The sequence below is a fragment of the Myzus persicae genome, unplaced genomic scaffold, assembly GCF_001856785.1.
Source record: "Myzus persicae strain clone G006 unplaced genomic scaffold, MPER_G0061.0, whole genome shotgun sequence".
Classification (NCBI taxonomy): Eukaryota; Metazoa; Arthropoda; class Insecta; order Hemiptera; family Aphididae; genus Myzus; species Myzus persicae.
In genome coordinates, this window is record NW_019103999.1 from 148,522 (window position 1) to 170,621 (window position 22,100).

At 32.4% G+C, this 22,100-nt stretch overlaps 1 protein-coding gene across 1 annotated transcript in view; it reads left to right on the forward strand.

Annotated features, from left to right (window-relative positions):
- Positions 1-22,100, forward strand: part of LOC111037429 (protein yippee-like 1) — a 42,250-nt gene that overhangs the window by 14,458 nt on the left and 5,692 nt on the right. Inside the window, exon 2 of the mRNA XM_022319996.1 lies at positions 7,838-8,003. Coding sequence (XP_022175688.1) covers positions 7,902-8,003 — 102 coding nt within the window. The 5' untranslated portion in view covers positions 7,838-7,901. The remainder of the gene's footprint in view (positions 1-7,837; positions 8,004-22,100) is intronic.

Sequence of the window (22,100 nt, forward strand, 5' to 3'; positions counted from 1 at the left end):
TTTTTTGACACCCACGACGACATGTTCGCACCGCGATATTATATTATTTTAATCCAGTGGCCGTGTTCACGGGGGCAGATGGATTTACGTGGCCTTGTGGACCTTTTTTTCCTCTCGGTACCAGCCTATAAAAATGCTTTATAATAATAATATGTGAATTATACCGATCGTGTTGTTAAGATTTTTCGATGTCGAAACGCGATTTTCGCTTTCGATTCAATTTCGATAGGTATACCCAGTCATAGCCACGATCTTATCACTATATTATGCGGTTATAACTATTACGAAGTTGACAAGTTTTTACACATCACAATGCACGGATTTATCGCCGTGTCGAATCTATATTTTGTCCCGTGATCTTTTTTCAGCCCGCATCCTGTAATATTATACCAGAATATTATCTATTTGTTGAAAATTGCAACACAACAATGTTTTTTTATAGCTACCAAACAATACCTCAATAATATTATGTAATGTATACTTCCGCTAACTGGTTTTTTAAACATTTCACGTCCTCTTCCTATACTATTCACTATACGTACGAAATATTAAACATAAATATACAATGTTGTTATTTTTAAATGTCTATAACTAGATCTAAGTTACACTTTGAATGTCTGAATAAAATACTTAATGATGTTGACTATCTGATTAAAGATGTTAAACTTAGTTTTTTTTTAGTTCGAGTACATTTTATACGATATAAATAAAGATTAAGTTATAAGACCTCATTAAAATCGTTCCTCGAATTTTTTACTTTGAGCTTTTCGTAAAGGAAATTGAATTACTTAAAATCAGATCTGTTACTATACATTACATAGTTGAAATGTATACAGAACACCTCATTAATAAATTATTAATGCATTTTTTAGAGCTTTGAGACAAAATAATGTAGAATGCACTACGGATTTCGCAAAATAAATTAAACGACCAATCCCAGGTCGTCCAGTATTTCTGTGCCACGAGAGAAGGAACCCGTCTCGTGCATGCAGACTGATGGCAGCGACTGTTACGAGGCCCCATTCCATTCATTTTACAAAGAAAAACGTGTAAATGATGGTGTTAAATGGCGTTGTACCCATCGTGGTTGTCTTTCAAAAGTATATCTAGATGAATTTTCTAAAGTAATTTTTCGGTCTGAATTGATACATAATCATGAAAAAACTACTTAATTTACCTCGGAGAATGATTTCAAATTCTGCAAAGAAAAAAGCCCTTCAAATGCACGATAATTTTATTAAAATACTTTTTTAAACCCAAGTACAGTTCGATCATTACCTTTTTTAAACCCAAGTGCAATTCGACTAAAATAAGTGCAATTCGACCATACCCGCGCAGAGAGTTCGTCATGATACGGTTATTTTTGCAGCCTATATTATTATATCATACAATATACATGATAGGTGGCCGTATAACGAAGCCCTTTAAGTGAGCGTCTCTAGTTTTTCTTTGTTTCGACGTCTGTGTACAATACGAGTGCCGTAAAACGACCGCTAAAAGGCGAATGCAGAACAATGCGCACACGACTTTATTTTTGGACCCATTATTATAATACGAAAAATTGCCCGAACTAATACCGCATATAGTGCCTGTATATTATGTAATAATAATAAATAATTATATATGTATGACGGTGTGTGTGCGTATATAGATCTCATCGTGTAGAACAATAGCTGGCCGAGGCAGGCGTACGAGCATAATAGACATTAGTAGTAAAGTTGTAACGGGAAAATAAATCGAACGTAGGCAGCCAGGCCAAGACCTATTTTATAATATCGCATATTATTATATCAATAATATTATTGTAATATAAATTGTTATCTATTCGGACTATTCCACAAACGAATTTCGGGGATAGGAAATAGTACAATATTGTTCGCTCATATGTGTGCAGACGATAAATATAATATATTATAATCAAAGTATATTATATCTATGGATCGATGTGATTTCACAGTTATATCTGCACACTATAGCTGCAATAGGTATTAGACTTATAGGTAAAATTCAATATTAATAATTCCTCGGATAATTCTTTTGGCACGCTCGTGGGCTACACCCTACACGCTGATGAGATAATATATTATTATTATAATGCTGTTGTCAAATGATTTTGTCAAAGGGAGATACTATAGTTGGAATTCGTAACGAGCACTTTGATCATTAATAAAATAATATTCAAAGATGTAAGATAAATTTTAAAAAATCCAAAAAATCTAAAAAAGGTTAGATACCTACTTAATATTTAAGACAATAATTCTAATTAAATTACTTTATTATAAATATATATAATATTATAAGTAATATTATTGATCTCGGTATATAAATATTAAAAATAATCTATGTGGGTGTAGCCCCCTCATCCAAGATCCGCTAACTGTTGTAATATTAGTTCATCACTGTGATGTTATTACTGTTAAGCTGTCTCCAACCTCAGTTTTTTTGTGACCTCTCTATATATAAGTACATACGTTTTCACTCATGACGATCCGTCTGTAGACTTGATCTCAACTTATCTTATTGGCTGCCACATCTACAGCCATTCAGTCGCTGTCATTCTCCCGTCACTCATTATTATTATTTTTTGGGATTTTGCTTGGTATATTCGTTTTTTGGTAATACATTTTATGATAACGCGACTACGGTGATTATAATATAACGACTGACGGAAGGCTATTAACGGAAGGCATTGGACCATAATAACATAAATTATACCGTTTAGATTGCCGGAAAATATGACAACCATAATTATAATAATGGCGAGCGGCAGCTTGCAGCAGTCGTGGCGCACGGATTGACCACGTGTTTTTTAGCGGCCGCACGTGCCACTGGGTATCGACCGCCGTGGAAAACAGTTTTAAATAATATTAAAGTATATTATATAAATCAGTCGAAAATCTTATTTCGTATGATGGTTGTCGTCCAAAGCTGTAAGAGCGAAATTCCGGCGAAAAAATATCAAATTCAAACAGATAATAATATTAAATACACAAATGTGCAGCAGGCGAGATAACCGAGTCGATACGCGTATGCCAGAACGTCGTCAACACACGCGATACGATAAAACATTTATAAGGTGGAAGTCGAGATATTTTGGCAGAGGTTTTGGAATAATAATACTCCAGAAACAAATATAGAGATCATACACAAGTGGACTAAAAAAAGAACTGCAGAACGGCCCATAAGATGGAATAGTACAGCACTACAGCGTCAAACAGACATCCGCTCGCAGATAATCTTCGAGAGTTGTATACAAGCACACTTGTCCGTTTTCGTACACTTAATCTCCGAGGACCAGCGACTGGCACGCGAAGTCTAAATAGATTAATATCGCCAAACGAATCGTTTTCTGTTATGAAATAGCACAACCGAGAAACTCGTCACAGATCTATAATATTATACCACGGTAACCCGCAACGGTCCAACAACAGCCTTGAACGACGAACTAATCGACATTATACGATCAGCGTTTCTCAAGCAATCTGCAGATTTATAAACTGACATTACACGTCTTATTAATATACTTTTGCACGTTACAGGTATCGAAATTATTGATTTCCTCGAATTTCGTATTTTGATTTTATGTTAACTTTATTCGTAATAACTATATTATAAACGAAACCTCGTGGAACCTCAATGACTGGAACGTCTGTGTAAATGGAATTTTCGACAATTCGAAGAAATATTTGGGATCCTGAATTTCAATTTGTCCATGTTACAATGTTTTCTACTTCTCGAATTTTCGATAACACGAATTTTTCTCGTCCCCGACCGATTCCGGTTACCCTCGAGGTTTCGCCGTATCGTGATATTATTATCATATTGTCTCTGTAAACAAACAAATAATGAATTTAATTATAAAAGTACTACCGACGACGCCGCGTTCTCTGGAAGTCTGGACCGGTGTGAGTATAATATATGATGTATGCAACGGCCAACCCGAGCACAATACCGAAAAGATATACTTGCGACCTGCGTACGATATTTAGATATTATTATTTTATTGTTATACCTACGTATATTACGTGACGCCGCCTCTGAAACAAAGAAACGTCGCGGACTCTGCGGGCACGGAGCCAGGTGGCCCGACTGTGTTTTTCAACGAGAAATCGTACCGTACAACGTATTATACTATTAATATTATCAAAATAATACCTATGTGTAGGTATTGTAACGATGGGCATCGTGTCTTACATTTTTTTATCATCATTATCATCTTTATCTCCTCCATGGCGTAGGAAGTGTATACCGAGGTGAAACGTCTTGTTAAACATCAATGATGCGTTTTGTCGTGTAATATACTAATATCCCGCGTGCTTTGTCCCGTCGTCGTCGGTTCTATCTGGAAAACGAAAATTGTATTCAATCAAAATCGTACACGATTTTTACTCATTGTAAGTTCCGCGCGTGCGATCGAGTATTGTTTAGCTTCAGAAGCCAATATAATGTTAATGACATATTATATGCACCCGTTACAGTACACTGCTACCGCGTATAAGGTATATATATTAGTAGGTATCCGTATATATCTATTATATTGTGTATAATACAATAATATAAACAGTATTCAGTAATCGACGCGTAAAACGCTACCGTCTTATATTTTACAGCCGTCTTATGTGTATAGGTATATAATAGTCTTATATCATATTTGGTATACTCTGTGATATTATTATCGAAGAACAATGCGCACTCGCGACTGTTATCGTGGTTTTCGTGACCGGAGTCGTAGGCGAGCGTATTATCTTACATTCGTTTAAACACAATTTTTTGACAACTCGTCACTCGAGTGGCACCCCACACCTATATGTGTACAAAGTCTCATCATCATTAGCTATATGGTAGCGGATACCTGCATTACTTCTAAATCGACGACGAGATGTCAGTCTGTGACATCGAAATTTCCTACAATTGTATGTACACTGTAGGACATACCTGATTTAATGTAGTATTGTTTATTCATCGAATAACCTAATCGATCGGTACAGATACGTTGAAAATACAATGCGACTATAAATCATTTGCGTGCACAAGGGGTGATAGGTCTACCTATACTGCAGCTGAATGCAGGGCCTAATAATTCCTTCCGGAAGTATAATCGATAAACAACACTATATACTGTTAACTAGTTTAAGGTTTTATATTATATAACAATGTTTATGGCATGTGTTTTTAATTTAGATAACATATTATTTTTCATAACATTTGCGTATATTTTTCTGCCAAAATGTTAAACTTAAACACTTAAAATAACGTTCAGGTGACGTTTTACCTGGCCGAAAAAAAGGCCTGCACATGCTATAAATTACTTTATAATATATTTAGTGCGTGGTACCTATATGAAAAGTGGCTGCAGATCACCACTCACAGTCCACTCTTATTTCTTGGCATGGTCAGTTTAGAACCTTATAAGCTGATGGCCGTACTACACTGCACAGTAGACAGTCTCCCACGGGAGACTTCAAAAGAAACGTTTCCGAAACTACTGGAGTGGTACGCGGATGTACAGTAAATATATAATGGCATAGGAATATTAAGTTCCAAAGAACCGGTAAAAGATATAAGATGAGCTTATAAAAGTACATTAAAAAAAATCCGCATAAACGTTTTGCACGTGATTATAGAACTAAAATATTGAAGCCGGAAGCAGCCATATTATATTCATTGAAAATTGTCGTTTTAATAACCGTGCGTGGATTTTTAAGAGTTCGAACTCAATCGACCTATCATGTTTAAGCCTTATATGCGCAGTATAAATTTCGCATTTATCGAAACTCCTTATTCCGTAATTTGTAAGTTCATCCCACCGTTTTATGGGCTTATATTTCTATTAAAAATTCCTATCTCGTGTCAGATTTTACCCCTCGTTTTATAGTCTTCAGGCGAAAAAATTGTTTTCTTTGTATATTAATGGAGAGGATTTTGGTACAATATATACGTCTGGGCACACGTTGTATACTATTAGGAACTATAGTATAAAGAGTATATAAGCTGGGTAAAATGTGGTACGGAAACTGAATTCAAAATAAAAATATCAAATAATAATGTAACGTAAGTCTTCTTTCGGATGTTATGTAAAAAAAACAGCTGAAACTCGAAGAATAAAAAAAACTTGTTTAGATTTAGTTTTTAATATTATAATTCTGACCTAGTTTTATTATTTTATTCAATTTATTTATCGTTGCATCATTATTTATAAGAGAAAACAAATCTAGGTAACATTTCTGGTTCAAATATTAATGCATGTTATTATTGCAGATAATATATTAATTATTAATTAAATCAATTAATTTTTCTAGAATTATTTCATGCAATTGGTCCATTAATTTATTTTCAAGAGCAAAATTATTATTATACTGTCCTCTGGATTTCAAACTACAACTAATCAAATTAATTTTTTAAGTTTTAGTTTTTTTGTAACTTTGTTTCTATAATTTCTACTGATTACTGATTGCTATAACTTACTTATTTTTAGATCATAATAAATATCTAATCTTTGTTAAGTTAGAAGAATAAATGTATAATTGAAGATATTATAATACGTATATTACATAAACAATTATATAAATGCAAATGATAGTTATAATATAGACTGATTTACTGATTATTAACGTTTCCTTTATTCAAATTTTATTAGTGAATAGTGACCCGTCCGACATAATAATCACTTTTTAAAATAAAATATTGCTTGTATCTAACAACAATTTTATCAGAATGGTTTACAGAAAACGTAATTTAATCCCGTTTATTTTGGTTCTCAGGCTTTTATAATACCTGCATAAGATAATCCACTTTAAATCTCTACAACGTTCGTTTTGTTTTTTGATCACGAGTAGAGTACAACAATTCGAATGTTAAATATCTTTCGACTCGAAGAATGTTATCGAGATTGTCCATCTCACGTGCAAGACAAGTGCTCATGTCTGTTTAATGCGCCTGTATAGTAAATACTAAGTATCAATTTATATTCAAAGAAAAAACCATAGAAAATGTTTGTAAACACTGCATTTGATTTCAATTATATGAACACAAACATAAACCGTTGTCTTTGACTCATAAAACTGTACTGCTGCATAATTATATTATATTATTATGCACACTGCACATGCATTTTTCGCATATATGACACGCATTTATCGTGGTATATAATATAAGTGTCCACTATGTAGTCACTAATTGCAGCAAAACTTCACTGTGCCAACTTAAGTACGTCGTATAATATCATATATTTTAAATAAATTACTATATATGCGCATGCATATATAGCTAGTGCATATTTACAAAAAGAATAGGCATAGTACTTGAACTTTCTATAGTATATTTGAATCCGATTTCAGACCGTTTATTTTTAGTTCACACACTAAAAAGTTTATATAGGACCAAAAAGCTTTGAGTTAAACGTATTTGAATTGTGTACGCGTTTCAATCTGACGCAGCAGAATCGTCTTATTTATCCCTCACTTAATGCGCATTTCGGAAGCAAGTTTGCAAGTCCGGAAAAATTGATCGAGTTTACTTGTGGGGGTAAGAGTCAGTTTGTCCTTGGGTAGCGCAATAAATTTAAATGTACGTACATATTATTAAAATCGATACTAGACTCGTAATGCTAGTCCGAAATTGTTCCGCCAAGTACTTACATTGAATAATATTTTTTTTTTTTAAACCTAAGCGACACGACGCAAATATAATATTGCTTCGGTTGTTTACACTGAGCATACATAAACATGTTATTTTTTTATTTACGAACTGCGCAGAACATGGCAGCTCATTAAAGCAAAAAATTATTTTCGCACAGGAACGTTATAATTAATGTGATTTTTGTTTTGTTGTATTTCAGTTACACTGGATGCATTTGAACTTCATGTTTCAACCCGTAACCGAGTACCGCTGACTAGAGCATCATGGTCAAGACGTTTCAGGCGTATCTGCCGGACTGCCACAGGACATACTCTTGCATTCACTGCAGAGCGCACCTGGCAAATCACGACGAACTTATATCAAAGGTATAGTACTAGTGGTAAGTTAGAGACTTGAAGGGAATAACGATTGGGACGAGAGAGGATAATATCGAAAAAGGCGATGTATATAATATATATGCGTTTAAAACGTGAACTGAGAGAAGGAATCTAGTACATGATGCAACGGTGTGTAGTATAATAATACGACAGCAATAACATTATAACGTTATATAGCAATTATTACTCGTAATATCGTATTATATATTATTTATTAGTTGTAAATAAAATCAAGGTTTTATTTTCAAGACCAAACCATATAAATACTGTGTACATCTATCCGTACGTCATCTAAGCGTTTATTATGCAATATTAAGAGTGCCATAAGTATTAAGTACTTATGATCGTTTTTAGTGTGGTTTGGTCATCAAAACAATATTTACATTCGTTCGTTTTAAACACTCGATAACTTCAATAGACCCGTGTATTTATATAGTCACGAGTTACTTAAAATCAATTAACTGTATAGTATTATATAGTATATATCATTATATATTGATTTTAAGTGTATACTTTCCATCCGAACCGAGAAAATGAAAGTTGGACGATGGAAATTTAAAAATCCATTAGGAATATTTTTCAAAATGCTTATTTTATTCATATGGTTTTTTTGTTTAAAAAATATAGTTAGTTACATCCTTAGAGTAGTATGTTTTTTACGAAGTCGATAAACTGTCGATTGCTGTAACGATCGTTTTTACACACATCACACACATGTGCAACGTATATATTATTTACGCACAAAAATACATATTGTCCGATATTTTTAGTGTTCTGCCTCACTTCTGTGCGTGTGTAATAATAATATATAATTTAATGGATGGTAGGTATTTAAATCTCGTGGCCGTGCGTATATAATAATTCGTTATAATAATCTCTCGAACCGTAGGCATTTGTTTAGAAAGTCACGAAAAATAAGCATATATTATTATATACATATACATAAATATATATTATGTACATAATATGCACATCGTGGAACTCGTGAATTTTTTTTTAATCCCCAAAACATTTTTCAACCGGTTATATATACGCGCGCGTGCGAAACGGTGCGGGGCCTACAGTTTTTCGATTGTAATTTTTTCCATTTCTCACTCGGGTGATGCAAAACAAGATAATAATAATATTAATGTACGTGCGTGGTGTGTGCTCGCGCATATATTATTGTTATTATTATTATTGTTATTTGTTGTTATTTAAAGCTCGCGATACGGCGACTCGGCCAACGGACCGGAAGCAAGCTGATACACCGTAGTGCACCAATATATATCTATACTATAATATGTACGTGCATTTTACATATTATTATGTATTCCGGTATTCGATAGTATTTACGTATTGTATTTATTTGTATATGTAGACATGTGTGTGTGAGTGTGTTGCCGTTATTATTGGGGGGGGGGGAGGGGAATGCTTTCACTTCCTTCTGATGTATCTCTCCGTCTAGCGGTGTGTTGCTATAATATGTTCTATATAATATGCACCCGCATTAAATATCGTATACTTACTACCTAACATCTACATTGCAAAATGTCCTCGTTCTCTCCTGCAGCTGTTGTATGTACCCATCGACTGTATTAAACTCTCCGACGTCGCCGTCACTCCGCGTACACTTTGTCCTCACTCTGAAGGCAGCTTATCTCAGCTAAGGTTTTATCATCTACTCTCGTCGTTTTACGGGTACGCATAATTCTAAGACATTGCACGCGTCCGCGTTATAACACATAAAAGGTTAAATCTACGCTGTGGTCATAATATAATGACAATACAATGTTCTGATATCGCCAGAGCACACAGAGCGTGTTTTCTAAACGAACTATAATTGTGGGGATAGTGGGATACCTATATATATGAACGTAAAGCTGAAAACGTTCTATTCTCGCGTATCGCGCGTGGGCAGTTGCGTAATATCCTGCAGTGACCGCATACATAATATTGTGTGTGCTTATACACATATTATATAGCACAAAATATAGTGTAAGTCAAAACCATAACTTACTCAGTATGTTGACCTCTGTTCCAATACGCGCCTAAATAAACACCTATGTCTCACCACGAGAAAAAAGTGATTTTAGCGTACGATACCAAATCTTCCCTAAAGGGTTTTTGATTGTCAAGATTTCGATAAAAAAATAAAAATTTGAATTTGTTTACCCAAAGTTTAATGGCATGTCAAAAATATAAATTAGAAAAGGAAGTTATTGACATGGAAACGCATAGAAGAGCATGATGATGTACATTGACATTTTTTGTACCACTTGAGGATGATCCTGTACAATCCAAATTTCAGTTTTTCAAATAGAAACCTCCTTTTTTCATTTTAAATTAATAAGCAGATTTTGTTTGAAAATGTTAAGGTATCTAAATCATAATTCAAGCTAGTAGTTTTTATGTAACTTAGTGTTATAAGGATATGGCGATGGGTTATGTAGTTTATCAATATAAATAATTTGTAAAAATGATCCAATTATAATAAATACTTCATCTAACATTACACATAGTTTTTATTCTTACAGTCTATACAACCATTTTTAAGGATTATTATCCTTAGACCTTAGTATAAACATTGTATTAACTCAGAAACTACTCATTAGAATTTTGATTTAAATACCTACTTTGAGATTTCAAAAAAATCATCTGCAAAATAATTTTCAGGAACAAAGGAGGGTTCTCATTTGAAAAATAAAAGTTTGTATCGTAACTGGATACTCCTTAAGAAGTAAAATAATATCAGAGATTTGAAAATATTGTCTTTAAGTCTACTTAAAAATTCTAAAAATCAGGATTTGAATAAATATACTATATTAAGGGGAAAAGCGGGAGTGAGCATTCCTAAAAAATCATCCTGTATACTAATCATATACTTTAGTCGAGTTTAGTATATTATTTTAAAATTCCGTTTAGAAATCCTATAAATTAAAAATTATACTTTTTAGCCTTAAGTTCTAGAGTATTTCGTTAATTTAATTATATTAAGTCTGCATTATTCTATAGTATTACATCGTCGTTTTTTTGTTTATAAACCACAACCCCTCACTGAATATTAGCTAATAATTGGGTAATGCCCTGTGACGACGTTGCTTTTATATTGGGAGCGTATATATACATATATACACACACACGACGAAACAAAAGAAAACGTCTTCTGTACCATGCCACACGTAGTTTGTATGTAGTTACTATACATGTATATAACCGACGACAACAACAACAGCTGTTGTAGGAGTACCGGATTAGGGGGTTGGTGGTAGTGGTGGTGGCGGCGATGGTGGTGTCGTAGTAGGTCAAAACCAGAGTTACCGTGGTAACGGAGCGCCGGTCTTTGTCGCGGTGTAATATCCTAAGTCGTTCTCCACCCCGTCGATTGTGTTCCGCACGGAAATTATAGTATTATATAATTTTATCATATATATATATATATCAATCAGTGGCTCGAACGAACGGTGGTGGTGGCGATGGCATCTCGTTTCATTATATTGTGTCATTCGATCGTTTCTTTTTTTTTGTTTTTCGTAAATACTTTTTTTCTCATCCCCGTCAAAACAGGGAAAACGACTCTCGGTATACCCATGTTTAAGTACAAGATTTTATCAAAACGAATCGGTTTTAAATATATACAATAATAATATTAAATTATATATTATATTATAATATTACATATAATGCCTTTAGCGGATTCTACAGCTTTTGTTTGTATGTACTATATTATATCGATTTATTCGTGTACGCGTATATTGTCTTTTTGTTTTCATACATATTGCGTTTTAACATCGAGTATTTATTTTTTTACCGAACAGTATAGATGTACCTACATTGTACTTTTAAAGAATCGAGTTTTTTGCGTATTAAAAAAACATAAGAACTGCATTGCATTGTACTTGAAATCCTTCGCTCAGATAACCGTCAACCAAGTGTTTTCGAGTTTATAGTATTTCCGTCGATTGCAAAAAACCTCTATAACATGTTTGCTCGTACATTAAAACCTTAGCGCGTACTTAAAAAAAGTGCTTTAACGACAATGATTGTAGTAATAAAAAAAACAATTAATTTAAATGTATCTATTATTATTATTATTATTATTATTTGTACTATAGACTTATTAAACCGTTATGTATAGGACTGATGTTTTCACTACTTCATACGTGTATAAAATATTAGATTTAAATACGTCATAGAAACTGTGTTAATTATTATCACAACGGTAGCAGAGGAGCTCTAAATTACTTGTGAATAAATATATTATTATGGAAATTTCGATTGACCTATATCCGAACAATATATAGTTGTGGGTTTCTGTTCAATCGTAAATAATATTAGTTACTTTATTTTGACACTAGTTTTTTTTCGCTTTTTATCGTATCAACATTTTTCCATTATAAAATTGTATCACGCTCGAACTCGACACTTTTTCCTGTCAATGGTGTGAATTCCAGTTTACAAAACTCGATTCTTGTCAACAAAACACTGTACGGTGGCTGCTCGTTTATATTTTTTGTTTTCTATATTTTACAATATTATCGGTACGAAAAATATGGATAAAAAAATGTATTCATTTCATATTATTGTATAATATCTCGTAGTATGTACAGCATGTATACATAAGATAATGGCCGAGTTCAATACAAAAATAATAGGCACGGGTTTACCTAAAATAAGTAGTAGTCAGTATAAATTGTTCTAATCCGGATGATACAAATAATATATTTATAAAATATGGCATTATGATCATTCGATATTACATAATTTTGATTTTAAACATAGATTCGGTACTTCAGTAGGTAGCAGTGTATATACCTACCTATCTAGATATACATTGTTATGAACATTATGTTTACGTGTACAAATAAATTAAAATCAACATGACGTCAAATCACTTCAACATTATATTCTAATATTATACAAATACACTCTACTGGCCACACGTGCATGTAACTTTAAAATTTAAATATTAAAAAAACATTGAATAAACAAAATTATCAGAATTTATTATTACATTTATTTGTATACTTTGTTAGGAAGGCTAAGTTTGTTGTATATGTGTACCTTTTAATGATCTGACTTCATAATGTTATATTATTGATAAAAATAAATGTTTAAATAAAATAACTTACACGTTATTCTATTTAATTATATTTATTACAATATATTAAGTTTATGAGAGATAAATAGCCATGTATTATAATAATATGTCAGTGCAAATTTAAAAAATCTCTATTAATATGTTAAGATTGTAATGTATTATACAATTATTATAATTATTAGAAATTATAATCAGTAAAATTTTAAAAAAAACATTATAAATAGACTTAATCGGCCTAATCGATGGTAATAAATTAAAAGAGATTAATTTTATAGTTTTAAGAATTTAAGATGATTCAGTATATGACCAATAATATAAAAATGATTTTTGTTTTAACTATTATAAACATGCTACAAAATTTAGAGTAGTTATATTAAACTATGTATATAAATACAACCAATGTGTTTTAACAACTGAATATCACCTAAATTACTTTTTCTGTAGATTAAATTTTTAAAGTGACAGGAAAATTCAAATTATCCGTTTCACGTCTCTCAACTGCAGTGTATTATATTCTCTTGTCAGGGCACTTTTCGAGTTTCTCTATATTAATCGTATCCAATCTGTCGTACTATTTTCACATGGTTACATTGTCTTTCGTACGTGCCCCATATTCTACAATATTATTATGTTGTCTGTAAATAACTATTGTTTGCTAGTTTTTTGGATAATAATAAAAATAATAATATCGTTTTAATGTAAGCGCATGCATGAACGTTTAATAGTATAGGCTCAAGTATCCAATTTTATACACTCCTATCTCGCATCAATTTACTTTTTAATAACCTAATAGACTTTTACTCGGATTTTTCTATTAGACCATTAATGTAAATTGCTTATTTATTTTAGTTACAAATAACTGTCGGTCTAATTGTTGTATCGTTAAATTTTTATTCAAAGAGTAATAATAAACAAATGCATCAAGCTACGTGTCAAGGACTACAAGCTGGCATTTTGAAACAACGGCTCATGCTGGCTTTTAAAAATAAACTAAAGAAATAGGTCAATCCTCGCGGGGTATCCCATACTGGAGGAGGCTCCATATTCACACTGTGCAGTAAACAAAACCTGCTCTCTATAATTTCAGCCATGTGTTGAGAAAAAAATGTGGTTTCAGCTAACCTTTTTTGTTTATTTTAAACCTTTAATACATGTATCTGAAATTCATTAAATGGCGCGCATTCTACTTTTTGTCTGATATACCTAATACAATTATTTGACGTTTAAATTAACTTTTTAAACTTTGTCGCTTACATGCACCTACCTATTATATGGGTATAAGGATACTCGGGAAAGTTTCTACGAAGCCCGCAGCTGTCGAGAATAAATTAGTATCTGCATATTATTATTATTTATTACAGTACCTATAATATATTATTCTTGATAAATGTTTACTATATCGTGGTTTTGTTCAAAACCCAACAAAACCATTAGTGTTCCAACGAACAAACAAAACAACAGTAGTCATCGATTTTGAAAATGCACACGGAACTTGCAGCCCGAGAAATTATTTCACATTTCTCTGGGCGTACAAAATAATAATGTATGTACAACTGTGGCCTGTGCTGCAGTGTTTGTATAATATTACCCCAATATCGCAATGGATGTTTGCGTTACGGAGAATACTAAATAATAATACGATAAGTGTTGTTATTGAAACAAACTCGAAGAGAGTTATAATATTTATTTATTCAAACCGCTGGACGGTTACCGTCAGTATTTTATTTTATACTCATATTTATAACATACATAGTTATAAAAAATTGTGAAAATCAAATAATATATGTATAGACGCGATAAAATAATGGCGTGATTTCGTTTTTCCGAATTTTTCACTCGTGCCGATCTTAGAGCAATAATATTAGGTACAATAATATGTTTATTTTCCTCCTTGATGTGCACTCGGATCCTCCTCTCCCGGGCCGTGACCGCATGCGAGTAATAGTAATAATAATAATAATAATAATAATAATAATAATAATAATAATAATATTCGCAAAGGTCAAACGGTCGCGTTTTCGAGCGCGCCCTGTATAGCGTATACGCATCGTTTGGATATTATTATAAGACCCGCGAAAAACAGCCGAACGCGTGACGTCACCGTAGCACGCGAAACTTGCCCGTGTTGATGTTTTTGTTCGGTTTATCGATGGCGGCTTGTTTGTATCTGCGCAGTAAGTTGTTACCAGTGCGGTACACCGTGTTACCCACTCGCCGCGGCCCGTCCGCTCGGACACCGCTGTTACCGCGACAGAGGTCACCGAGCTACGTATTACATATTATACGTGTGTGTGTCTGTGTGTGTGTGTCTGTGTTTATTATTATTGTTGTTCGACATAGCTTCGAATTTAGAAACGAAATCAACAAAAAAAAATCCCTACTCGGCATTTTGATTTTTCGCCAAGTCGACGATGACCACGTGCTCTCGCGGACGTTGCTCAATTATTATTACTATGAATACTATATTTAAACACCACGTCCTAGAGCGGTTCCTCAATTGTACCGCTATTCACATGCAGAAATGTTTTGAAAAAAACTCTAGGTACCTACTTCAAGGATTTTGAGATCGTGATGGACATGTACCATTTATGCTTCAAATTACAAATTATTGCACGTCTTAAGAAAATAACGTTTCCCTATAAATGCGTATAGGTGGCTTTCATATTTTCCAATAATTTACTGTGTCGTAGGTACTGCACTCATGAATTTTAATATATTATTTTATTACTTATAGTACAACATATCGTCAAAATATGAATTGCAGTCATGCAGTTTATTGCATTTTCAATGCGGTCTTGTGTAAACACAAAAATATAATAATATAGCAAACACGAAATAAAAATGTGCATGTGCAGCACGCGCGTTTGTCGTAATATTATATACACACAGCTTGCACCAACAGAACGATTACATTTTTTCCAACCGACCCGCCGCCGTTAAACTTCTCTCTATGTACCAAGTATTTAGCATAATATTATATTTTATTTATGTACGTGTGTGTACTTGCAATAATGACTTGAATCGCGACGCAATATTTTTAACAATGGAGCTAACCGCAAAAGGCGTTTCGACGAGAATCGCGGTGAACATAGTTCCTGTGTGCACCTATTCGGTGTAACAATAATTCATACATATTTTTTTTTAACTGCTGTAGTGCGATGCATCACAGTCGCATTAGACCTTACATTTTGGGAGTGTTACACAGAGCTTACGATACAAATTTACAAATGACTCCATTACTCTATTGCCTTATTCACAATATTATAATAATTAAAATAGTGAATTACTGAAATAAAAGATCAATAACAAGTTCTGTGAAGAACTATCGATATATTAAAACAGTTATCCTGTCTTCAGTTGTATATGTGTTAATCATAATAATATTATATTCAATTTTCAATTTATTTGTTAAATCTTTTTAATTTTAAACATTTTAACAGTGATCAGCTTGTATACGAAATCGTTCGTGTGTCATGCAGCGCTCGTGCTAGTCAGTTGCCAATTTTTTATTCGATACATTATAGGATTTAATACATACTATAAGGACATAATATCAATCAAGGCGGTGGTTACAAAATATTTGGAGGTGCTGAGCACCTCCTAGGCCTTAGCCCCCAGCCCCAACCTAGTTACGCCTATCGACTATGCTACATACGTATTTGGCAGTATTTTAAATATTATTATTATGTACACTCGCATATCATTATAATAATATATCACATTAGACAATACTACAATAGTATCATATTATAATAATTGTATAATGTATTGTGCGCACGTGGACGACGTATATTACGTACGAGTTTGTCAAGTTCTGTCGCTGCGTAGATTTTTACGTATTATTATTTCATTTTTAAAGATTAGGTCCCCGCCGCAGATTAATAGTAAATACTATATAATATACCACTCGCAATCATTACCGCAGAGATAAGCCTAAACACCACATGCACATTTGAACATTTCACATATATGCATAAAAACAAAATGACATATTTTTTTCCATTTGCAAGTACAGTACAATTATTTTAATAGGAAAAATAAATTATTGCGATATGCGAATAATTAGAATGATAGTAATAATAATAATACAAACCGCATTATTATACCATAGTATATTATTATGATTTTTATGCCGTTAGGTGTATATATCCGTATGAAACTTTTTACTCGCCTATAATTATACATACCAGTTTAATTAACAAGATATCGATAAGATTAACAGAGTAATATACAAACAAATTTTTAATTTTATAAAATTATAAAGAGTCAATATTATGTTTAAACATTATTAATGTCTTGTGTAAATTTTGTTTCTTGTACTATGCTATATATTTTAATTAAACAAGTCGTATTTTAAATTATACAGTAAAGTATTTTATCTTAAAACAAATAACCATAATATCCATGAACTCCGTATACCAGATACGAGGTTAAAATGCTCAGTTGGTATACTATGTTTACCGCAGAGCTATATAGGTAAACATGAAAATTGTATAGAATTGGCGTAACCCATCCTATGGTTTTTAATATAATTTTAAGCAGCACCTATGACTTCTTTGAAATGTATATATGAAACACGCCATAACTTTGGATAATTCGATTTTTGGTTTTTTTTTATCTGCACTGTACATCGCTGTAGAGTGTATATGTTCGTTTTCTAATGAAATGGATTTTTTTTCTGATTTTCAAATTAATTGCGTCCACACGAGTAGGTACGTGTTATTAATATTATGTTTTGCATTTTTAACCGAATGAAATATTATCGATTAGTAGGTACCCAAGCGCCAATGTACTCATGCTCATACAGTTATAGATATTATATAATTACTGGTTTTTATATTTTTTTAATGAAAATGAATGAATAATTATTTTTCATAAAAATGAATAAACCTGTTAATGTAATGTATTTCTGATATATATATTTTTTTTAATTTAAAACGAGTACGATTTTTTTAATTATATGTATCATAGCACACAATACGTTTAAATAATAACACACTCATCGTTAAATATAACGTATTTATTATTCAATGAGAACGGCATTGTCGAAAATGACAATTATATAGTAACGTATTGATTATGACTAAATGACAAATGTAGTCATATTATATTGTGGTATACTACAATACACCAAATTCGATTTGAAAATATACAACCGACCGAATTTTTTTAACAAACCTGCAATATTATTATTATTCTGTAGTATATTATAGTCTTGCATTTTTTTCATTTCATGTCGTGTTAACAACTCGACGTGTATATTACCGTATTATATAATATCTTATCTCCGTGGTATTGAACTTTATGGTCATTGTGGTCGATTCGTTCGTATACCACTCGGTCTTCCGTCGGTCGCATACCTATAACGATGATGATAACAGTAATAACCATACTAATTAACAATGATAATGTACTTAACACAGGGCATTACGAAATTCCCTTTGTATCGATTACTATTCTACACGACCGCAATGTAATCGGTTTCGGTTCATAGGTCCCTCGTTTTCATCGGCCAGCTGGGATAACAAAGTATGTGATAAATTCATCCTAGAGCTTATCTAACAGACTCAATTATTATTCAATTATAGTATATATTACGCATGTATATAAACCGTACCGCGTGCAATTATAATATCATATTACCGGTATCGATTAGGTTTGTGTTTTAATCTTTATTTTTTTACAGTATACAAATGTCAAATACGATACGCGACACGTAATGTTGACACTGCTCTATCGCCTATTATGTATCTATATATGACTATATTACACATTAATACATATCTAAGTACACACACACACACACACACACACACACACACACACACACACACTTAATTGGTATTACGCATATAATTTAATATTACAGTAAACTATATACTAACCTACTCTACGTTCTCGTAATCCGGAGTGTTCACCTGCAGGTGTTCCCCAAAAAAAACCACTTAACCCCATTTTATTAAACTCGTCGACCTCTAAATCCTCCGTCGGCGCAGATAGAAAATAATATTATTCTACCACTTAAGGATATAAAAATAACATAATTTTAGAACAATAACAGGCGACGGCACTGTTTTTGTGTTATTTTTTATCGTATAATATAATAAAATATAATATATATATACAGTTTCTGTTGTGGTACGTCGTATATACAATAATAATGCTGTGCGGTGAGCATATAATATAATATCATAACGATACTATACAATATACTATAAAGGTGCCGCGTCGAGTGCGTTTTATGATTTGATTTCAACTTAATATAATATATAGTGGGTAAGGTCGACTCTCGATAACTCCAAGTTCAAAGGGGGAAAAAAATTTAAAATTTCGAATAATCGAAAACCAATAATTTAGCGTTGTGGCGTTTGAACTTTGAATGATAATTTTTCTTTTATCATCGAAAGTTGACTGTATTTCGTTTATTACTCGTATACGTTAAAAATTAAAAACGTGCAACCGTTTAGATCCTTCTAGATTTAGCGCAGGCCCAATATTATAATAATATATTATTCCGCGCTGTTGATGGTAATTTGGTATTATACATTCTATAATAATCATATATTACCTACATAAAGGTGTGTAACCTGTTTGATCTCATATTTTCCAACGCACGTTTGCCCACTTGTTTTTTTCGAATTCATACAATTGCACTAAAATATTATAAGGCGTATATTATTATAATGGGCCTATTGTTATAACTTAATAAGCCACACGTGCAGTTTAAATAAAATATGAGAATATTTTAATATATTATACCATCGGGTGCTCTTATCAGTAGCCGGTACCTATTATGATATTATAATAGTTTTAATTTCCATCATATAAATATATACGACAGGGGCCGCGTAGTCGTTACTGAACGAAACGGGAAAAATATCCGAACGAGCATCATCTCAAATATTCTCATCCCAATAAATATATATTTTTTTTCTACGGAATCCGAAAGAGCCTACAGCAGAGTCGACCACGAGATGATTGGCCGTCTGGTGTGGCATATATCGCGGCAAGCGTTTTGAATTAATTTAAAGCGTAAATAATGTTATATTGTTGTTATATTTTATACAATATTATGATGATAAATTATAAACTATGAATAATAATAATAATAATAATAATAATAATAATAATAATATCATTGTACAGCTCTCAAAAGCCGATCGTATTATAGGTAATTCGTCGTGCCCAGTTGTCTCGCGATCTATCGTCGTCGTCGATTCCGTTACGCATCGTTACGCGTTCTATTATTTTCTAAATTAATATAAAATAAAACGTATTATAAATGGTTCTCTACCAGCACGGACGGATAGGTAGGTATAGACCACAACGCAACGACGGTATATGCCTACTTTATATTAGGTATACGTATCCAATAATTAATAATAATTATGATATCGTTCCACGTGCGTGGTCAGGAGTATCGTGTTAAAATAGCGATTCACGTCCACATCCGTTTTACCCAGCCATAATATTTCTACGATGTAAACACTAAACGAGATAGTAAAAAATCAAAACCGCCCGACTGTCTGCAGCAGCGGCTGCAGTGCCCCGCAAAGGCATATTATATAGGACGAGAGTATTATTATGTAAATAATAATCATCGATCGTCGTCAACACGTCGCGGAACCGGCTCTTAAACACGCCGTAAAACGGGCCTTAAATATTATATTATAAATACATTTATGTAAACATTAAAAATATTATTATAATACGACGTATACCTATAAGTTTGGTTTTTTTTTCCTTCGCTGGAGCCTACCACGCGAGACTTGCGCTGCTTATAATATTAAATACAAATGTAGTGCCTAGGTACCTACCTATACGTGAAGTTATTTTCTGACTGATTTACTACATATTTTATACTTATAGGCAGATACCTACCCCCGAATCGATAATATTAATGATAATGTGAGAACTCGTCGGTAGTAGTTGTAGTTGCGTTAACGACGGCGGTCCTTATAGAAACAGTGCGGCATTGTTATGCGCCCGAAAAAAAGCCAATTTGTCTACGTTCGTTGTTAACCAGTAAAATATCAATCATTGTTATCCCCCGTAATCGCTTTAAAACGTATCGTTTTGCACAAACGGGTTGAGACGAAAAACAGTAAAAGTAGGTACTATACAGTTTTGTATAATTGTAAACGACACTAAAATGTATAAAATATTTATTGGAAAATTGCAGTCACCTCTTTACGCACGATTTTCTTAAACATTCCGTCTCCTCCTTTCTATACGGATGATCAATAGTGATGTAAAATTTCAGAAATTTAATGATCAAGAAATTTCTAAGCAGAAATTACTGGTAATTTCTAAGCAGAAATTACTGGTAATTTCTAAGCAGAAATTACTGGTAATTTCTAAAATTTCTGAAATTTATAAAAAATTGTATTTAATTTTTAATAGAACTTACCTTTTTACTTAAGGAGTGTAAAAATTACAAATATTCATGGGAGTTTCAAGTATATTTCATAACATTAAAAATATACTTAAACATTTTTATTAATTCAATTTTTTTTTTTTTAAACATAATTGAAATTTCCTACTAACATCACTATAGTGATCAAGTGTACTCGTATCTTCCGATCGCATAGTGTTATATCGTTTGAACCGGAATACTTTGAAGAAAAATCATCTATTATTTATGAATTCCATCAATTTTTTTTTTTGTTGTTGAAATAATTTGCAATGAAATACCAATGACACTTATGTTAAAAATCGCATCAATCTCTGGAAATTGCAGTGAGCGTGAACAAACCTCAAACTTCCTACGCACTATCTACAGGGCACATAACGGATATATACTATATAATTGCATTGGAGACATTTTAATTCTTTTACGCACAAGTACTCACATAATAAATATATATACCTAATTTCGTAGAATTATATATAAATGGGTCTTACAATCTGTGCAGTCGTGTAGGTATAGTTTCAAGTTTTTATAGCGTCAACAGTTTGCTGTTGCGCGCCTTACATGCATATAACAATGGAACATTACATATTTT